Source organism: Onychostoma macrolepis, chromosome 05 (assembly GCF_012432095.1).
Source record: "Onychostoma macrolepis isolate SWU-2019 chromosome 05, ASM1243209v1, whole genome shotgun sequence".
Classification (NCBI taxonomy): Eukaryota; Metazoa; Chordata; class Actinopteri; order Cypriniformes; family Cyprinidae; genus Onychostoma; species Onychostoma macrolepis.
In genome coordinates, this window is record NC_081159.1 from 25,006,984 (window position 1) to 25,029,297 (window position 22,314).

At 35.8% G+C, this 22,314-nt stretch overlaps 3 protein-coding genes across 3 annotated transcripts; 2 read left to right on the forward strand and 1 right to left on the reverse strand.

Moving 5' to 3' along the window:
- The first annotated feature begins 3,835 nt into the window (after positions 1 to 3,835).
- Positions 3,836 to 7,781, forward strand: c05h11orf54 (chromosome 05 C11orf54 homolog). Its single transcript, XM_058776352.1, has 8 exons — positions 3,836 to 3,977; positions 4,632 to 4,730; positions 4,824 to 4,897; positions 4,974 to 5,075; positions 5,387 to 5,563; positions 6,631 to 6,780; positions 6,939 to 7,055; positions 7,155 to 7,781. Exons 1-8 carry the CDS (start codon positions 3,911 to 3,913, stop codon positions 7,326 to 7,328), a joined length of 960 nt encoding a protein of 319 aa, XP_058632335.1. The 5' UTR covers positions 3,836 to 3,910; the 3' UTR covers positions 7,329 to 7,781.
- A 270-nt stretch (positions 7,782 to 8,051) lies between these two features.
- On the reverse strand, positions 8,052 to 11,028 carry LOC131540789 (15-hydroxyprostaglandin dehydrogenase [NAD(+)]-like). The gene is made up of 7 exons (XM_058776047.1): positions 10,936 to 11,028; positions 10,691 to 10,814; positions 10,513 to 10,619; positions 10,334 to 10,427; positions 8,568 to 8,644; positions 8,257 to 8,420; positions 8,052 to 8,181 (listed from the first exon to the last, which is right to left on the reverse strand). The coding sequence occupies exons 1-7, from the start codon at positions 11,026 to 11,028 to the stop codon at positions 8,052 to 8,054; spliced, it is 789 nt and encodes a 262-aa protein (XP_058632030.1).
- Positions 11,029 to 13,574: 2,546 nt separating this feature from the next.
- Positions 13,575 to 22,298, forward strand: LOC131541004 (spermatogenesis-associated protein 22). Its single transcript, XM_058776468.1, has 8 exons — positions 13,575 to 13,755; positions 14,089 to 14,147; positions 14,428 to 14,571; positions 14,877 to 15,015; positions 16,158 to 16,497; positions 16,755 to 16,860; positions 16,932 to 17,029; positions 21,659 to 22,298. Exons 2-8 carry the CDS (start codon positions 14,114 to 14,116, stop codon positions 21,848 to 21,850), a joined length of 1,053 nt encoding a protein of 350 aa, XP_058632451.1. The 5' UTR covers positions 13,575 to 13,755; positions 14,089 to 14,113; the 3' UTR covers positions 21,851 to 22,298.
- The last annotated feature ends 16 nt before the right edge of the window (positions 22,299 to 22,314 follow it).

The following is a 22,314-nucleotide window of genomic DNA, read 5'->3' on the forward strand; positions in this document are numbered from 1 at the left end:
AGTAATTTCTCGTCTGAGAATTGGTCATTCTACTCTCAACAAATCACTTCAAATGATAGGGAAACATGATTCTGGTCAGTGCAATAAATGTGGACTTCCAGAAACTGTAGAGCATGTAATAATCAATTGCTTGGCATATGAAAGTGAAAGAATTCAATTGAAAAATAATTTAATTTCTGTTGGCATAGAATCTTTAACTTTGCAGAACATACTTAACAGTTTTTACAAAGGAAATAAAGCTATTGTTTCTTTTTTGAAAGCAATAAACTTATATATAAAAAATATAGAAAGGTAGGATAGTATTTTTTTTTTTTTTTAACTTCTGATATCAATGCCTCACAATCCATCCCAGTAGGTGGCGGAATATGCACCAAAGTTGGTTTGCCAACCGCCATTAAACGTCAAAGAAGAAGAAGAAGAATATGCCCAATGAAGGTTTAACACATGGTTGCAGAGAGACTTTGAGAGGCAGAGTACTACTGACTAAGGTGGATCTCCAGACTTACTGCTGCACTCTCTTTATATGTGGACAACAAAATTTGTAAATCAGTTGATAAAATCATGCTTAATTTTTTTTGGAAAAACAAAATCCATTATGTTAAGAAGCATGTAAGAATGAACACGTATGAGTATGGTGGGTTGAATTTCCTTGATTTCTCTTCTTTGAACAACACTTTCAAAATTAATTGGATTAGGCAGTTTTTGTGTAATCCAAACTCAATCTGGAATCTTATCCCCAATTAAGCCTACTTCTTTTCCAGATTAGGTGGTCTCCCTTTCCTAATGATCTGTAATTATAATATTGCTAGAGTCCCTTACAATTTATCTAAATTTCATAAACAGTCATTACTTGCATGGCCATTAATCTTTAAGCACAATTTCTCCCCTCACTGGTACTTCATTTGGAACAATCAAGACATTGTATATAAATCTTTGTTGTTCAGTAATTGGTTTGAGGAAAACATTTTGAGAGTTTCCCAGTTATTTAACTCAGAAGGTCTTATTTGAAGTTACGAGGAATTTTTATGTAAATTAGATTTTTCATTAACTCCCAAAGAATTCTCCATTGTCATGGACGCTATTCCTAGAGGAGTTGTCATGCTTTTAAGGAACTCTGTTAGATCACCTAGCACTTTACCTATTTCTTTAGACCCATTTGAAATCCCAGTAGGAAAATTATGCTTTTTGTCACATCCTTCATCACGTAACTATAAGATTAGATTGCTTTTTCAAAAGAAGCTTGTAACAACTCCATATGTGGTGTTTTATTGGAAGAATGTTGTTGATCATATTGATTGGAAAAAAGTATGGACTCTGTCTTCGAAATACATAATATCTAACAAGGTTAGAGACATCTCATTCAAATTGTTACACAGATTTACCCAGCTAAAGTGTTTTTGAAAAGGTTCATATTAGATATAGATACAAGTTTTTTATATCTTTATATGTTTTTATATCTTTTTGTGGCGACCCTAATGAAACTGATATGCATATCTTCAGGGATTGTCCACACAGCTATTTTGGATTGAATTCTCTAATCTTATCAATCGCAATGTGCTCCAGGGTTTCTCTTTGCTTTTCAAGGATGTACTGTTTGGCTTCTTTAACATACAAAAGATAAAATTAATGAATATTTTATTATTAACCTATTATTTATTCTGGCAAAATTTCTTATTCACTGCAGTAAATCCTTTTTTTTTTTTTTTTTAAGTTTTGTTTTCAAAAAAGAGGTTCAACAGTATATCCAAACTATTTCATCTTCCAAGAATTTTATTAAAGCTCTTAAAAAGCTCTTATTCTATTTCATATTTTTACTTATTTTGTTAAATCTTTGTTTTGGATTATTTACTTATTGTTACATACATCTAGAAATGGTGCTTTGCATGTAATGTCACCTCTTTGTACGTAATGTTGATATTTTCTGTACCTTTATCTTTGGTACCTTGGCATTAATATAAAAAAAATAATAATGAAAAAAAATCGCATTCAAAAGGGTTCTTCTTCTTCTTCTTCTTCTTCTATGAGGTTTAACGGCGGCTTGGATCCAAGAGCGTTGCATTACCGCCATCTTCTGGATTCTTCTCCTGCGATGTTACTCCAGCTTGTTTTCCGCGATCGTATTCTCTTCATTAAACCCGTTCTAATTAAGAAGTTACAAATATTTTTCCTTCCATGTCTAATCACACCACTTTGCAGTATATCTTTTATACCTGCCCCTGCCAACCCATCTCTTCTTAATTCTTCCGTCATATTTCCCCTCTGTTCTTCCTATGTTCTGCAACTTAAAATTACATGTTCTATGGTTTCTAATGTCTGACAGTACTCACAAAAACCAGTAGGATGCTTCCCTATAATGTGTAATGTACTATTTAAATGACTATTTCATCACTATTTCTTCTCTCCTAGCCGCTCCCCAGTTCCTCACTGTACCAACTTTATTTTGAATGGCATAGGCCTACAAATGTCTTCCTTTAGCTTCCCTGTCTGACATTGCCATCCTCCCACGGCTTCTTCCCAAACAATACTCTTCCCTTCAGATTTTGACATCTTTATATTTACTTCAATATTCTCTTTTTTAATTGTTTGTTTAGTTAATTTATCAATTTTAATTTTAATTTTAATTTTAATTTATCCACGCGATTACCCAAAATGCCTATATGAGCTGGGGTCCAAATCAGTTGAATCGCATTACATTTTTCCTTTACTCTTGTATATGTTGCCAATATTGCATATAACAGATCCTGACGGCTATTGGACATATACCTGTCCTGAGACTGTACAGTGCTGACAATGAATCACTTCCAATTAAAACTTTACTTATTTTGTCCTCCTTTCTAATCCATTCTAATGCCATCATGATAGCATATAACTCAACTGTATACACATTCAGATCATTTGTGGTTCGTTTACTTTCCTCACCTCCTTGATTAACTATAAAATTGCTGATCCAGTCGTTCTTCCTACAGGATCTTTCGACCCATCTGTATAAATCTGAATATAATCTCTAAATTTAATGTCCACATATCTGTAGAATTCAGCTACAAGGTCTACACTATTGTTTATTAGTCCAATAAATCTCTACCTGCCTCGTCTCCTATCCATCCAAAACTAAACTTTTGTGCTCTTTCCTTTTCCATTCAAAAGGGTTCTGCAATCAGATTGATTTTGTGGTGTTTAATAAAATGATTCCACTTCTAGGCCTTTTCTTTCTTTCTTTCTTTCTTTCTTTCTTTCTTTCTTTCTTTTTTAAAAACAATTCAAGTAGGCCTACAAACCTTTATGGCATATGTCTAACCAAACACATTGATTATACACATTAATATGATTATATTATACACATTAATATAATAAATATAATATAATATAATATATTACATGCCATGAAAACATTACACAAAATATCTTGAAAGACTCCGAAAGAAATTAGTTTTCGCTCTATAGAGCATACAAATACATAAAAAACATTAAATAAATCTTTGCAAGTTATATTTGCCTTTTTCTTGTCTTTTTTTAATTTTATTTTGTGTGTGTGTGTGTGAGAGAGAGAGAGAGAGAGAGAGAGAGAGAAGGGGGAATGTAGTAATCTTATTAAAACTATAAAGGCTTTCTGAAAATGTATGTTCATGAATATAAAGTTTAGCTAATTGTTTATCATATGTATATTGTGCATGTCATGACTTCCCAAGAGACATATTCTATAATAAGCTATTAAATAAACGCTCAAAACTGTTTATGCTGAGAAAGGAGGAGCTATACTCAGGAGGCGTGTTTATGTTTTCTGGACGGCCAATCAAAGCGTTTTCACGAGTTTACACACTCCTTTCGATCTGCTCAGAGCGGAAAGAAAAGCCCGTCGTCATGTGACCTGTCTGCATGCGGGAGCCTGACGGATCAATACACACCGAGAAGGATGGCAAACACCTGCAACACCGACAAGTTCCAGCTGCACGTTCCAAATCTCGAGGAATTATGTCAGGGTAATCGGCGCATTTCCTTTTAATATGTGCATTTAAACGGGTTTAGCTTGTAGCATGATTAGTTTCTTCCGTTGTGCTTGAAAACCCCAAATGACAGGATATGAGTCCAAAGTTCACAGGAACTATTTTGACTGTTGTGATTTTTTTACGTACCTTTAAAGCAGATTGTCGACATTCAAGACGTAATAGAAAAACATATCCTAAAAGATGCGTATGAGTATTATTTATAGTAACGGAATTACTATTGTTTTTGATAGTGTTTGAAAGAAATTAAAGGTCCTAAAGGCATCAAATAAGAATTCTCTAAAAACTAAATATAGTATTAATAATTTTGCGAATAAATATAAAATGGTTAAAATTATTAAAATTAATTCATTGAAATTATGTGAATTTTTTTTTTGTCGACTAACGTTACAGTGAGTAAATGCATTAATGCATTCAGTCCTAAAGATGTCAGTATAAAGTCCGTTATACTATTGGGAGCTAAACATGAACTTAAATTTAATGGGTGCACTTTTAAGTTACTCTGTCAATAATGTCCTTACAAGAATTTTACTAAGGATTTTATGATCTTAAGCGGTTGTTTGCAGCTGGTCTTACATTTCTTCATTGTAACCAATGTATTGTGTATGTCTGTGTGTGTTTGTGTTACAGTGCTGCAATCAGGACTGAATAAGAATTTTTCTGACGTAAAAGTGTCTGTCACTGACTGTCCAGATCTTACACAAGAGCCATTTGGGTTTCCTGTCAAGGGTGAGCACAAATGGTATTTCAAATAGTATTTCATATAATGGTATTTCAAGGTGTTACAGGCTCTTTGAACAACACTCGTTGCTCTTTTATTAGGTCTGTGTGGCAAACCTCGTATTACTGATGTGGGAGGCGTACCCTATCTTATTCCTCTGGCCAAACCGGACAAGGTGTGTTAATAAACCAGAAATGTAACTGTCATAAACACATTTGTAACCCTAACCGATGCAAGCTTTCCCCTGTAAGGTGTACAACATGAACACTGTGTCCAAGGAGGTGGAGCTGCCTGGTGGATTTTTTCTTGGTGCTGGTGCTGTTTCCTGCAAGACAACTGGGATGAATGGAGAGGTTTGTATAGCTGCACTAAAACAAGCAGCATTAAGTTTTTCCACATTAAAATGTTAAGACCTAATGAAATTAAATTGAAATTGTAAAAAAATAAATGAATGAAAGAAATAAAACTGATGTGAATTTGCAGTGGCATCAGTAAATGAAAATTGCCACATACGGTGATAAGTTTCTGTATAAAGTCCAAAACTGTCATATCAACCTTAACAACAACAAAAAAAAATCATGTCACTTCAAAACATTTTTCTTTTAAATACACTACTTTTTGGATGTGGAGTCCAGTGGGGTTTATAATACTATATCTCTCTTAGTTGATGCCTCTGGTTCTGACTGAAGCTGAAGGAAGACCTGCAGTGAATGCCAGCTATTTTTCATCCATCAACCCAGTGGATGGAAAATGTCTGCAGGAGAAATACAGCAACAGATTCCATGACTGTGACTTTGGCCTCCTTGCAAACCTTTATGCATGTGAGGGCAAACCTGGAAAGGTAAGAACCATGGAGACTTTGCTTTTATATCACACTGACAGAATCTACACAGCTCTATACAGCCCAATACTGTGATTTCTGGTTATTACATGAAGTATTTCCTTTGGTAATGGCCGTAAATGATGAAACGGTTATCAGGAGTGAGCTTTTGCTAATTATTACATAAAACAAAACCACTTGAAATTGATTTATTGAATATTTTCACAATACTGTTCAAAAGTTTTAGGATTTTAATTTTTTTCTTGTTTACCAAGGCCACATTTATTTTGATTAAAAATACAGTAAAAACTAAAATTTTGTGAAGTGTTATTATAATTTAATTTTAATATATTTTGAAATGTAATTAAATAAAATGTAACGACAAAGCTGAATTTTCAGCAGCCAGTCTTTAGTGTCACATGATCCTTCAACAGCCATTCTAATATGCTGATTCGGTGCTCAAGAAAAATTTCTTAGTATTATCATCAGTGTTAAAAACAGTTTGCTGCTTGATATTTTTGTGGAAACTGTAGTACATTTTTAGGATTCTTTGATGAATTAAAAAAATTCAAAAGTACATTCACATGGGGCGTCAACGTCAAAGCCTCTCGTTTACTTTGAATGGAGTGACGTCAAGCATTGCTGAAATTAATTGTGGGTCCGTTGTGTTGGGTCTGTTGCGTTTCAACTTTAAGTGCCAACGCAGGCGTCAGCCAATCACATCGCCTTATACAAATACCCTAGTGCAGATGCTAGCCAATCGCGTTCATGCAACACCAGAAAACTAATGTGATTGGCTGTTCAGCACCAAGCTTCAGACACGCCCTCCATTAAGCATCAACGCCGATGCCCCGTGTGATTGTACCGTTATACATTTATTTTATGTCACTTTTTAATGAGCTAAAAATATTATGTATCCTTGCAGAATAAAACAATCAATATCTTTTTTAAAAATCTTACTGACCCCAAACATTTGAACTGTACTGTATGTATTATTATTCATTTATCAGTTTTCACACACAACAAACATTCTTGTTACACAACATTATTATCAAACAGTAACAAGGTTTGAAAAACATCCATTGCAGGTCATTGAGGTGAGAGCCTGCAGAAGGACTGGAGAGGACAGTCTTGTGAGCTGCATGAGGAAGACCATGGAAGAACGTTATGGGGAGAAGAGCATGGCCTTGGGGGGAACTTTCGTCATGCAGAAGGGGAAGGCAAAGATCCATATCATGGTAACAAAAAATAGACATTTTTAGAGCAGTCACTGATAAACTCTATATAATAAAGTAGCATCTTGAACTAGGATTAAACTTCAAAATGCTAGAGCAGAAATGATGTGACGGAAGAAATTGTGATGGAAGCGTAATCTTTTCACTGCTCTGTCATTAAGCCGCGTGAATTCTCCGCCTGCCCTCTGAACACCAATGAGGATGTCAATAACTGGCTCAGGCATTTTGAAGTCAGTGCTCCACTGATCTTTCAAACTGTCATGGTGTCCAGAGACCCAGTGAGTACCAACCCACCGTGGAATACCTCCATTTCACTGACAATATTATTCTGCATCTTCTCTAAATATCAACTCATTTCTGTTGTTCCCAATTCACAGGGTCTTGACTTGAGAGTGGAGCATACACATGGCTTCAGTCACCATGGTGAGGGGGGCCATTACTACATAGACACCACCCCAAACACAGTGGAGTACCTAGGATACTTCCTGCCTGCTGAGTTTATCTACCGTATCGACCGACCCACGGAGACGCACAGTATTGGCAGAGATTAAACTATTGACAGTTTATATTTTTTATGCATTTAACATGCTATAATTAATTTTGCCCAGTAGCACTTTACATAAAATAAGTATTGAGTGATTTGAGCAGTTTTCACAATCCAATCAATCTCTCTACATTTTGTACCACTTGATGGTCAAGCCATTTCAATTAGCTATTTTTTTTGACAACTGTAATACCTTTTTGCAACTGATTTGGTACAGCAACAAATATTGTACCAATTCAGCATATTAGAATGATGAATAAATTACATTTTAAAATCTATTCAAATATGAAACAGTTCAACTAAACAGAAAACCAACTGTAATACTACTTAACAGTATTGATTTTTTACTTGTATTGTTGATCAAATAAATGCAGCCTTTGTGAACCTTCTTTCAAAAATATTAAAAAATATTAATCATTATAAACCTTTGACTGGTGGTGTATTAAACATTTAAAAAATATAGTGTGTTCAGTATTCATTGTAACACTCACATGGAAAACCAAAGAATAACATAAAGAGACCTTTCACCTGATCGTTTATTTAGTCAAGACCTTATACTAGGTCTGCCTCAAGTTTGCATATTGTCTACTGCCAACTAGAACTGAGGAAGACTAGTACATTTTCAACCAGGCAAAATTATAGGAATAAAGCCTTTAACATTTCAGTTCTAATCTGACATTAGGAATCAGCTCTGAAAGTTATGGCTCTGGCAGAGAAAGAAGCTGATTGGCTACTTTCGCATTGCTGGTGGTTCAGGAAGGGATATGAACTCCATACCATCAGCATCGATCTTCAGAATTTCTCCATTCTTGCTTTCATCTGTCACAAGAATAAGGGAGGCCTTGGCAACATCCTCAGGCCTATAAATAAAGCAATGACATTGAAGTACTTTTCACTGCAAAATCTACTGAAAAGTAAAAGGACTGTTAACTCACTCCACAAAGTCATTTCTCTCCTGAACCATCTCCTTCAGCCCCTCTAGTTTTGAAAACTGTCCAAAATGGTCCTCTATATTAGAAGAGGACAGCAGGTTAGTCTTCACTGCACCTGGACAGAGAGTGTTGATCCTCAACCCAAGGTTGGACTGCATAGCAACAGCCTGTTAAACATACAAAATTAATCAAATCTGCCTTATTGTTAGCAAGAGATGTACTCCTCATTATCTATCAAGGCTTTAGGTTCATGTGTGTTATTGCTGTTATTATATTACAAATGTAACGTATTCTTTATATATTGCTAAACATACCGCAATAGCACGGCTGAATCCCACCACTGCGTATTTAGTCGCTGTGTAGATGGGCGCTGTTGGCACAAACCACAGACCTGTGGCCAATAAGAAAAAAAGTTGAGTATACGTATATACAGGTGCTGGTCATATAATTAGAATATCATCCAAAAGTTGATTTATTTCTCTAATTCCATTCAAAAAGTGAAACTTGTATATTATATTCATTCATTACACACAGACTGATATATTTCAAATGTTTATTTCTTTTAATTTTGATGATTAGAGCTTACAGCTCATGAAAGTCAAAAATCAGTATCTCAAAATATTAGAATATTTACATTTGAGTTTGAATAAATGACCATCCCTACAGTATAAATTCTAGGTATCTCTTGTTCTTTGAAACCACAATAATGGGGAAGACTGCTGACTTGGCAATGATCCAGAAGACGAACATTGACGCCCTCCACAAAGAGGATAAGTCACAGAAGGTCATTACTGAAAGGTGTGGCTGTTTACAGAGTGCTGTATCAAAGCATATTAAATGCAAAGTTGACTGGAAGGAAGAATTTGGGTAGGAAAAGGTGCACAAGCAACAGGGATGACCGCAAGCTTGAGAATACTGTCAAGCAAAGCTGATTCAAACACTTGTGAGAGCTTCACAAGGAGAGAACTGAAGCTGGAGTCAGTGCATCAAGAGTCACCACGCTCAGACGTCTTCAGGAAAAGGGCTACCAAGCCACTTCTGAACCAGAGACAACGTCAGAAGCGTCTTACCTGGGCTACGGAGAAAAAGAACTGGACTGTTGCTCAGTGGTCCAAAGTCCTCTTTTCAGATGAAAGTAAATTTTACATTTCATTTGGAAATCAAGGTCTCAGAGTCTGAAGGAAGAGTGGAGAGGCACAGAATCCATGTTGCTTGAAGTCCAGTGTGAAGTTTCCACAGTCTGTGATGATTTGGGCTGCCATGTCATCTGCTGGTGTTGGTCCACTGTGTTTACTGATGTCCACAGTCAACGCAGCCATCTACCAGGAAATTTTAGAGCACTTCATGCTTCCTTCTGTTGACGAGCTTTATGGAGATGCTGATTTCATTTTCCAGCAGGACTTGGCACCTGCCCACACTGCCAAAGGTACCAAAAGCTGGTTCAATGGCCATAGTGTTACTGTGCTTGATTGGCCAGCAAACTCGCCTGACCTGAACCCCATAGAGAATCTATGGGGTATTGTCAAGAGGAAGATGAGAGACACCAGACCCAACAATGCAGATGAGCTGAAGGCCACTATCAGAGCAACCTGGGCTCTCATAACACCTGAGCAGTGCCACAGACTGATCGACTCCATGCCACGCCGCATTGCTGCAGTAATTCAGGCAAAAGGAGCCCCAACTAAGTACTGAGTGCTGTACATGCTCATACTTTTCATGTTCATACTTTTCAGTTGGCCAAGATTTCTAAAAATCCTTTCTTTGTATTGGTCTTAAGTAATATTCTAATATTTACATCTAAAAATGCAAGAGTTTCTTGAGCACCAAAGTTAGTATATTAGAATGATTTCTGAAGGATCATGTGACATGGAAGACTGGAGTAATGACTGTTGAAAATTCAGCTTTCATCACAGAAATAAATTACATTTCAAAATATATTAAACTAGAAAACGTTTGTTTTCAGTTGTAATATCTCTCAATGTTACTGTTTTTGCTGTATTTTCAATCAAATAAATATATAATATACATATTATACAAAAAATGTTATTGATTGACTAATTTAGTGCATTAAGTTCCAAACCTGCAGTAGATGATATGTTGATAATTGCCCCTTTGCTCTCAGGATTATCCTTCATGTACTGCAGAGCCAGATATGTTCCCCTCACCAGCCCAGACTATAAAAGCCACATGAACAGTTCAACATGTTGCCCGATGAACAGACAGACAGACAGATGAACTAATGCATTATTAAAATCATACCATGTTTATGGCAATGGTTTTCTCCCAGTCATTTTCATCGACAACCCCTGCATTGTTGTACATAATGTCGATGTGGCCAAACCTGTCCACAATTTTCTGAAAAGCTCCTGAAAAGAAAATCTGATGTTATTTCTTTATTCCCAGACAAATTAAAAGACTAAAGAAAATCTTCAAATACCTATAAATTCCTGCTTAGATGAGACATCCACGGCGTAAAATTCAACCCTGTCAGGTCCATATTCTTCGGCAAGCGCAGCCTTTAACTCTTTTCCCAGTTGTTCATTCACATCAATGAAGGCCACCTGTAATCAAAATTAATCTGTAGTTCAGTATCCTATAGTGCAGTAAAATGTTGCTATGAAGCTGGTTGATTTTGGGTTCTTGACATTTATACACATGCAAGCAAACAACAAGACTACTTACATTTGACCCCTTTTTTAGGAGTATTTTGACAAAGGCTCTGCCCAAACCCTGAGCACCTCCAGTCACCACAGCCACTTTATTCTTTAAATCCATCTTCAGTCACGTTCCTTTGAAATAAACACATCAACCTTAAATACCAATCACATTTAGAAAGTGAGTGAAAATTGATTGTAAGAGTTACTGTGCCTGTTCACCCTACCGAGATGTTCAACTCAAGCACTGATGAGCACTGATACTTCACATGCAGCAAAAAACCATACTTATATAGCAGAAATTCTATAGGTGCAATATTAAAATAATAATTTGTTTTGTGGTTTCCATATGATTTGCATTTGTGCCTTGAATGTACCGGTATATGTCTTGTCATGTGATCATATAATGCAAAAGCAGAACATTTTTGTATATGGCTTCATTCACTTTATTATAGCCTACACACTGTGTGTGCTTGAATATATTTAGGACCGTAAATGTTACTTTAATATGAAGTCCTGGAGATCTAATGTCTTTAGAGTGTGGAGTTTAGTTCCTAGCCATCAGAGTGTGAATTCTGTCCTAGTACTGCCTAAGGGCTGTCTTTGACAGCTTATTTGACATGATTTACAAACCAACTACAAGCATTTAAATAGCCTATTAAAATCTTATATGGGCTATAGATATTAGACAGCAATTGTGTTTAAGTAATTCACTTCTCTTCTTTTGTGATGAAAATAGTTTTTGCTTAATATTTTTGTGGAAATCATGATACATTTTTTCTTTAATGAATGGAAATTTCATCTGTTTGTTAAATAGAAATCATTTGTCACATTTTAACTTATCACTTCTGATAAAATTAATGCATCATTTATTATTTAATGTGTCAATCTCTGGTCCTTGAAAAGCCACTGTCCTGCCGAGATCCAAAACACCTGCCTGCAACTTTTTAGTAATCCAGAAGACTTTGATTAATTGCTTCAAGTGAGCTAAATTAGGGTTGGAGCTAAACTCTGCAGCTCTGCAGGAACTGAATTTGACACCCTATGATTTTAATGCATCAAAGTTATTCTTTTTTTGTTTCAAAACCTGAAAGGGTCACCCATACTTTCTTGTACACCGAAATATATATTTTAATTCCATGTAAAACTTTGCTTTTTTTTATTTTATTTTTTTTTAAATTTTTTATGCTAAATATAATATGAATTTATAGGCTAACATTTCCATCAGCATTGCTATTACTCAAAACACTTCTTATCATTCAGACGTATATCACTCTGGTATCTAAAACAGCTCCAGGAGCACAAAATGTTCATTTCTTTGTCATTTGCATAATCATCCATGTAAAACAGGATAATTTGGTAATTCAGTGGATCAGAGCCTAGACAGAGGCTATTTTGCGTAGGCTACAGTATGTGAATTCTCTGAGGTGACAAACTATCGTGATAAATCTAATTTCTGACAGTAACACGCTACTTAGCTGTTTCCAACCGGACAATAGAAGGAATGTTAAACTAACTGCAAAATTAAGAAGATACAGTAATGTAAATAGATGTAAACAGAAGAGAACAGATTCAAATACATTAATCTCTAAATCTCAGAACAACAGGACATTAATATCACAGAAAAAGTGTACTAACAGAGCAATGTTTTGATTGATGCGTTTATATCTCAGTGGATGATTTTTTTATTAAAATAATCTTTTTGTTACACTGTTTAAAGATCACATCAAAACCATCTGTCTTTATAATTTATTTACTTTTTTTTTTTTTAATTAGCCTATAGATTTATTTTAAATTAATTTATTGTTTTACCCTAATCAAACACAGGCTTGTAACCCTAAAATAGGAAAATATACCATAAAATTTGCACAAAGATTTACTGTGTGTAAATAATTATAAGTTGCTTCTTGGCATTGGCCTAATTTCTAACTGTAACAAATAGTCCACTGGAGGCAAGCGTAGTGAGAACCCAAGAGCAGCTTTATTTACAAAAGTAATCCAAAATCCAAACTGAGACTTGACTTGACATGACCAAACTAGATCCACCGACAGCAGGTTACAACATCGATACACGACCAGAGACAATGGCAACATGAGGGCTACTTATAGCAAACACTAAGGGTCACGTGCCAAGAACCAACCAAACACAAACATGACACATACACAAGGCAGAAATACATGAGGGCAAGGGAAGCATGGCACTAACAGCACGAATCAAATTACAAAATAAAAGACATGAAAACAAGAACATGAAACAAACCCCAAAACCAGTCGTGACACTAACCAACAAATTTGCCCCTAACAAGTTTTGTCCCTAATGTTTTCCTTTTTCTTTTGAGTACTTGTTTACAAATGAGATGACAGTATTAATGATGAGACACATGCCCCTGGTTTCACAGACTAGGTTTAAGGGCGGCTAGTTCCAGACTAAAATGCATGTTTGAGCTGTCTCAACTGAAAATATCTTGCCCTGACATCTTAAAATATGTCAGTGCCTTTGTTCTGTCTCAAGATGCACAGCTGTAACATTTTTTTTTCTAAGGCATTTTTATAAAAGCTGCTTAAATGTGTTAAATTAATGGCCTTGTCTGGTTTAAACTAAGCCCACCAGGCCGTTTATGTGGAAGGAACCGCTGAATCACGAACTGTTCGAAAGAACCGATTCGCGGCAATGACTCATAGTTCACTAGCGCACGCGCCACTCGCGCCAAAACGAAATTATCGCAACAAACAAAAATGTTATGACATTAAAGAATTAATATAGGGTTAAACCACAGACACAGCCTAAACTACTGAATAAGCGCTTCTTATTCACATCTTTTTACTTCATTGACGACATTTCGTACTGGTAAGCACAGTTTGATTCGCACATGAATGACCTTTTACTATTAGCCAAATGAATTTAGCAAATCCTAAGTATTACATACAAAGTAATTTTTACTTAATATTTCAACAATACTTTGAGATTTTGAGCTGAGTTGATAGAGTGAAAACAAAAATAGACAGAAAAGGACATACATTAGACATACAACTGTTAACAAGAGAAAGCAGACCCCCTAACGTAATGTAACTGCTAACTTAACTGATATAACGTACATATAAAAGTTTACAAATTATTGGAAATGAATAATGACAAAGAATTATTGTTTCACGTTTACACAATAATTTTGTTAACTCTCAGTCAGTGTGAGAAGTGATTTATCGGGATGTGGAGGAATGAAAACCAGAGACCAACCTCAGGTAGGATTTGCTGTCTATTATGCTTGTGTTACTTGTTTGGAAATACACAACAGAAAATAAGAGTTGGATCAGTCAAACTCTGCTATCTACTATCAAAATAATCTAGTTTACTACTTGCAATTGAATAGATATTATTTTCAGGGAGCTCCCTGTACATAAATTTGCCTAATCCGTCAAAATAATTGAACTGCTTATCTGCTAATACAACACTTAGCTGCAGTTAAAGTGTTATTCAGGTTGCTGGAGCCTGAAATCAAAGCAGAGTTTTGTCTTTCTGCAGGCTGTCTCTCCGTGCCTCTGTTTAATCAAAGGAAAAGGAGTAGGCTGCCATTGACGTCTAATCCCTCAGAGAGTGATCTCTTCACTACCAGCAGCCACTACAATGAGACACAAACCTCTTCTTCTTCCTCCTCTGCTCTTCCCAGTATGTATTTCCACTCAAATCCTGATTCAGCGCTTTGTTTCAATGTTCAGATGTCAGATATAACCCTGATATATCGTTTTATGTGAATGTACTGTATGTATGCGGGTAAAGCTGGAAATATATTGCGAGTTGGAATTATTCATTATGCTGTGGTATGGAAATCGGTAAGTTTTGAAAGGTATGAACTGTAAGGCTAATTACAGCATGTATGCAGACAAATCTGATTATGTAATTTCTTATTAAAATGTCATTTTCTGTCTTTCGTTATTATGTTTTTAAAAATATAACCCAAGGATTCTCTTTAGCTTTGGGTCAGAGAGGTCAGTGGAACCAGGGAGCCTACCTTTCATCACAGCAAGCCAGCATGAGATCTGCTCCTTCACCTGGTGTGGCAGGACGAGGATATGCACCATTACCTCACCCAAAAAAACCTGCCTATGTCTGGTACTCAACCTGTGCTAAGAATAATGACTACATACCAGAAAATCTTGCAGAAGACTGTAAAGAAGCTATTTCTTCCTGACCTGAGCCTTAAGATTCACTTATACAGTAATTAGGTAACCTTAGGTAACACTTGAAAGGAATAGTTCACCCAGAATGGAAATTTGGTGAAAATGTACTTATTCTCAGGCCATCCACAATTTGGAGAAGTTTGGCATTACACCACTTGCTAACCAATCGATCTCTGCAGTGAATGGGTGCTGTCAGAGTAAGAGTCCAAACGGCTGATAAAAACATCACAAAAATCCACAAGTAATCTTCATGACTCCAGTCCATCAAATTAACGCCTTGTAAAGCAAAAAGCTACATATTTGTAAGAAACAAATCATCATTGAGGTGTTTTTAACTTCAAAATGTTGCTTCTGCCTAAAATATGAGTATTCTATCTATAATATTTCTTTCTCTAGTGAAAAAGTGTCTCATCTGAATCAGGTGAGAAATATGCACAGATCAAGCTGTGTTTACGAGTGAGAACAGTATAAAACAGTTCTAAACAAAATGTTGGTGGATTTTGAGGTGAGAGGGCGACAGGGAATGGTCTTTTTCACTGGAGGAAGCATTATTATGAATTATGGACTTGTATTTTGGTCAGAAGCAATGATTGAAACCTGGCCTGAGGATGAATACATATTCAGAAAATGTTATTTTTGGGTTAACTATTCCTTAATCTACATTAGTTAACATAAACTAACACTGAAAATAATTGTAACACATTTATTAATCTTAGTTCATGTTCATTTCAACATATTCTAATACATTATTTAAAAAAAAGAATAAAAGAATAAAAAATTTGTATCTGTTAATATTATTTGACTTGAGCTAACATGAGCTAACAATGAACAGCTGTATTTTTAGTAACTAACATTATCAAAGATTAATAAATACTGTAACACATGTATCACTCATTGATAGTTAAGGTTAGGTAATGCATGACATCTAGTCGAACCTTGTTGTATACTGAATAATATTTTGAAGTTGAATAAAAACAGCTTGTTTAGAAGTTTTAACACACAATGCAGATTTTTAGTTATCCTGAAAAACATTTGTGACATTAAATTTTGTATTTGTCACCATTTTACCTCCAGGTCACAGACAGGGCAACAGAGGCCTCCAGTGAGACAGGATTCGATGCCAGCAGTTGGATCCCAGCTTCATGGTGGTTTTCCAAGGAGCAGCTCAGTTTCACTCGGCCAGCCCAGATGGTCCAGCAGCATCCAGAATCAACAGTCATTTAACAAGCCGACAAATTCCCCCAGAATGCCGTACCGTCCCCAGCAGTGTACCCCTGCAGCAGCAAGCACTCAGGGCCCTGGAGCTCAGAGTCACAGTGGAAAGGGGAACTTCAGATCTGTTGGACAATCAGCCAGTGGAATGTGGACAAAAGAAAAGATGGACACCTCAAGTTCCCAGACCACTCAGCAGCAGGTGTGTGTCACTTAATTTAAGGGGCACCCCATTCTAAAGGGGCAATTACATTCATATTAAAAACACATTAACATATCAAAACATGTTAAAAAACAAACAAACAAACAAAAAACAGACTATTTCACTTTACTGCAATGCTGCAAACCTGCAGCATTTTTGTTTACTGCTTTTTTCAAACATTTTCTGCCTCACAGTATAAAATGTTGTTTTACTTGTTCGGCTAACATTTCTGATTTACACTCTCTCCTGCTGGATAGAAGCCCCCTCATGAGACATTGCTGCATGTTATTACTGCTGTTATTGAAGGCATGAAGCACTGGAGCCAGTACAAGAACAGAGTACCAATGCTGTTTGAGATGTTTGGTGAGGAGACTATCACACATGCAGTCCCCTTGATTTAAATCTGTGTCTAACAGTCCTGTCTCTCTTTACAGCTACACTGGACTCTGCAGTTACAGTTGGAGAACACGGAGCAAAGAAATTTCTCATGAGGGATGGTAAAGAGGTGGTCCACTGCCTTTACTATGAAAATGTGAGTCTGAGAATTTTGGTTTTCTTCCAGAGGTGCATCTTTTCTTCTTCCCTGTAACACATGCATTTTTACAATTGTATCATTTTATAGTATTATTTTTTTTTTTTTAAATACACTACCGTTCAAAAGTTTGGGGTCAGTAAGGAACATTAGATTGAATCATTTTACAAAATCAAATACTGTTTTTAATCATCATACTACTTTCAAGTCATTAAAGAATGCCATTATAGAAAAAAATTATTATAGTTATAGTTAAAATATTAAGCAGCACTATTATTTTCAACATTGATAATAAGAAATGTTTCTTGAACATCAAATCAGCATATTAGAATGATTTAGAAAGGATCATGTGACACGGACGACTGGAATAGTGGCTGCTGAAAATTCATCTTTCCCATCACAGGAATCAGTTACATTTAAAATGGTTATTTTAAATTGCAATATTTCATTATAATTTTACTCTTTTTTTTTTTACTGTATTTTTGATCATATAAATGCAGCCTTGGTTAGCATAAGACACTTCTTTCATAAACATTAAACAAAAACAACCCTAAGTGTTTGAATGGTAGTGTGTGCCTATGTCCCCGTAAAACAAAAGGCTTAAAAAAAAAACATACAAAATGGTGTTTTTTTGAAAATCTAAAAATGCACAAAGTTTCCTGTAAGGGGTATATACACACAGTAGTGCTCAAAATTATTCATACCCTTGGTAAATATGGTCAAAGGTGGCTGTAAAAGTAAGTCAGCATTGTTTATCCATTTGATCTTTCATTCAAAAATTTCAAAAAAATCTAACCTTTAATTGAAGTAAAAAAACATTTTGGGAAAATCACATCAGGAAATAATTATTTTTCTCTAGTACACAATGGCGACAATTATTGGTACCCCTAGAAATTCTTATGATTAAAATATCTCTGAAGTATATTCCCATTCATATTTGCATTTTTATCACACCAGGGTGACTAGTAGGAACATGAAATTGTCCACCCTTGGCTTCCTGTTTCACAGGATTATAAATATGAAGAACACAAAGGCCAAATTCCCTTAATCATTAATCACGAGTAAAATCAAAGAATATATTTCTGATGTGCAGCAAAAGATTGTTTAACTTCACAAATTTAGAAAGTGGCTGTAAGAAAGGAGCTAAAGCATTGAAAATCCCCATTTCCACCATCAGGGCAATAATTAAGAGGTTCCAATCAACTAAAGATGTCACAAATCTGCCTGGAAGAGGACGTGTCTATATCGTCCTAATGCACGGTGAGAAGGAGAGTTTGAGTGGCCAAAGAGTTTCTAAGGTTCACAGCTGGAGAATTGCAGAGATTAGTTGAGTCTTCGGGTCAGAAAGCCTAAAAAACAAAAAAAATCAAACAGCACCTACATCACCGCATGTTGCTCGGGAGGGTTTCAAGAAAAATTCTCTGAGCTCATCCAAAAACAAACTCCAGCATATTCAGTTATCAGACACGACTGGAACTTCAAATGGGACTGGCTTCTATGGTCAGATGAAACTAAAAAATGAGCTTTTTAGCAGCAAACACTGAAGATGGCAGGTGTGTTGTTGGGGCAGGGAGCGCGGAGACGAGGAATATACAAATAAAAGGATCTTTAATGATAAACTCAGGAATTACAAGACTACAACTACAGAAACATTCACAGACATATGACTAAGACCAAACACAGAGAAGAGGGAGCACAGGACTTAAGAATACTGGGAGATAAGATAATTAAACACACAGGGCTGGGGACTAATTAACTCATAAACACTTAACGAGGACAGGAACTCCAAATATGGTAACAAGAGGAGGGGAAAAACACAGGACGCGGAGAAACAGTCTGACACAAGATGGGTTTGGTGCACACAGGGATAAAAAAAAGTACCCCATGTGTACAATGAAATATACTGCTGGATCTTTAATGTTGTGGGCCTATTTTTCTGCTGGAGGTACTGGACAACTTGTTCAGATATATGGCATCATGGATTCAATGAAATAACAACAAATAAAAAATTAAAAACTGACTGTCCATGCAGAAATCTTATAATGGGCCGTGGTTGGATCTTCCAACAGGACAATGAAGCACAAACAAACATCAAAACCAAAACAAAAATGGGTCACTGAAAACAAAACCAAGCTTCCTCTTGACCTGAACCCTATAGAAAATGAGTGGGTGAACTGAAGAGAAGAAGCACCAACATGGAGCTGTGAATCTGAAGGATCTGAAGTGAATCTGGATGAAGGAATGGTCTCTGATCTCTTGTCAGATGTTCTCCAAACTTATCAGACATTATTGGTGAAGATTCAGAGCTGTTATCTTGGCAAAAGGAGGTTGCAAAAAGTATTGAATAAAAGGGTATGATTAATTGTGGCCAATGTGTATTAGAGAAAAACATTTATTTCATAATGAGATTTCGCTCCCATTTTAAATTCTTATTCACCAATGAAAGGTTAGATTTTTGTGCAATTTTAAAATAAAAGATCAAACGGATTAATGATACAGATTTATTTTCACAGACACCTTTGATCATATTTACCAAGGGTATGAATAATATTGAGCACAACTGTGTGTGTATATATATATATACACACACACACATACACGTTTGTGAAAAGTGGGGACATCCAATAGGCGTAATGGTTTTTATACTGTACAAACTGTATGTGCTATTGCCCTACACCCTAACCTAACCCTACCCCTTACAGGAAACTTTGTGCTATTTCAGATTTTCGATACACTCCATTCTGTGTGATTTAAAGCGTTTTGAAAAGTGGGGACATGGGGTAATGTCCTGAAAAGTCACCTTCTCCTTGTAATACCTATGTCATACCCTTATCATTATACAAATGTATATCCTCATTTGTCACAAAAACGCGCGCGCACACACACACACACACATTAATATATATATATATATATATATATATATATATATATATTTCCCCAGGTGCATCTCAAAAATCAGAATATCATGGAAAAGATCTTTTATTTTTTGTAATTTAATTCAAAAAAGCAAACTTTCTTATATTCTAGATTCATTGCACACAAACTGAAATATTTCAAGAGTTTTTTTTTGTTTTAATTCTGATGGTTATGACTTACAGCTTAGAAAAATTTAAAATTCAGTATCTCAAAAAATTTGAATATTCCATTTTGAGCTTGATTAGTTTGGTTAATTTTGAGTATATATATTGGGTACCTCCTGGGCTAGTTTAGAACATGCAACCACAATTATGGGGAAAACTACTGACTTGACAGTTGTCCAGAAGACGATCATCGACACCTGCCACAAGGAGGGTAAGCCACAGAAGGTCATCGCTGAAAGGGCTGGCTGTTCATAGAGTGCTGTATCGAAATATATTTATAGAAAGTTGACTGGAAGGAAGAAATGTGGTAGGAAAAGGTGCACAAGCAACAGGGATGACCGCAGCCTTGGGAAGATTGTCAGGAAAAGCCGATTCAAACACTTGGGAGAGCTTCACAAGGAGTGGACTGAAGCTGGAGTCAGTGCATCAAGAGTCACCACGCTCAGACATCTTCAGGAAGAGGGCTACCAAGCCACTTCTGAACCAGAGACAACGTCAGAAGCGTCTTACCTGGGCTACGGAGAAGAAGAACTGGACTGTTGCTCAGTGGTCCACAGTCCTCTTTTCAGATGAAAGTAAATTTTGCATTTCATTTGGAAATCAAGGTCCCAGAGTCTGGAGGAAGACTGGAGAGGCACAGAATCCATGTTGCTTGAAGTCCAGTGTGAAGTTTCCACAGTCAGTGATGATTTGGGGTGCCATGTCATCTGCTGGTGTTGGTCCACTGTGCTTTATCAAATCCAAAATCAATGCAGCCGTCTACCAGGAGATTTTAGAGTACTTCATGCTTCCTTCTGCTGACAAGCTTTTTGGAGATGCTGATTTCATTTTGCAGCAGGACTTTAGCACCTGCCCACACTGCCAAAAGCACTTCCAAGTGGTTTGCTGACCATGATATTACTATGATTGATTGGTCAGCCAACTCGCCTGACCTGAACCCCATAGAGAATCTATGGGATATTGTCAAGAGGAAGATAAGTAACACCTGACCAAGCAATACAGATGAGCTGAAGGCCGCTATCAAAGCAACCTGGGCTTCGATAACGCCTCAGCAGTGCCACAGGCTGATCGCCTCCATGCCACGCCACATTGAAGCAGTGATTTGTGCAAAAGAAGCCCCAACTAAGTATTGAGTGCATAATTAAATTTTGATTGATCTTTGTGAAAATATTCAAATTTTTTGAGATACTGAACATTTAATCCTCCTAAGCTGTATGTATGCATGTGTGTGTATATATATATATATACACACACACAAACACAAACACACACACATCACACATATATAATATATAAATAATTTTTTTAAATATGAAAGTTTTTTTTTTAATATTAAAGTATTTGGTTTATATCAGAGATGACATTACAGCTACAGAACTGAAGAAACAATGTGCTGTCTCTAGTTTATGACACCCACTTATTTTCCATTGCACACTTTCTATTTTTCAAATAAGATAGACCATTATGACTGCACATTATGTGATGTTGGCAGTGATAGAGACACCATAAACCTTTATGTTCAAGTCATTGTGTATTTGTTCATCAGGATCAGACACTGCCCAGACTGATCAGAGGTCAGGTGCATCGCTGCGTTGGAAACTACGACAGGCAAAAAGACACAATGACTTGTGTGTCAGTCCGAGCTGCTTCACTGTCAGAGCAAAGGAATGCCCTGGAGGCTGTGAGAGTGTCAGATGCAAAAATGAGGGATGTGGTGCTGGCTCTCAGTGAAATGTGATGTGGATCGAGTGAGTAACAGGAGAAAGATTAAACTAGCACAGACTTATACTGAAGTTAGGGTTGGTTTTGGTTTAGTTGTGAAGTAGTTAAAGAATGACCTATAATGGTCAGTGAATGTAAAACAGTTTTAAATCTGTGACCTGTATCTGAAGATTTTGATTCACTTTGCAAATTAGATGCATTAATAATATTTGATTTATTTTAATTTATATGCATTTAAAATATTTCTAATTTATATGCATATATCATCTCGAATTAAATTTAAAATGTAATTTAAAATTCATTTAAAAAATTTTAGTTATAATTTAGATGCATATAAATTTAGTTCCCATTAAACTATGCATACATAATTTAAATTTGTGATAATATATTTATTTTTATTTATTCAAATTTGTGTGCATATTTGAGTTCTAATTTATACATTATTATATTGTTAATTGTTGCATTAAAAACTATTTGTAT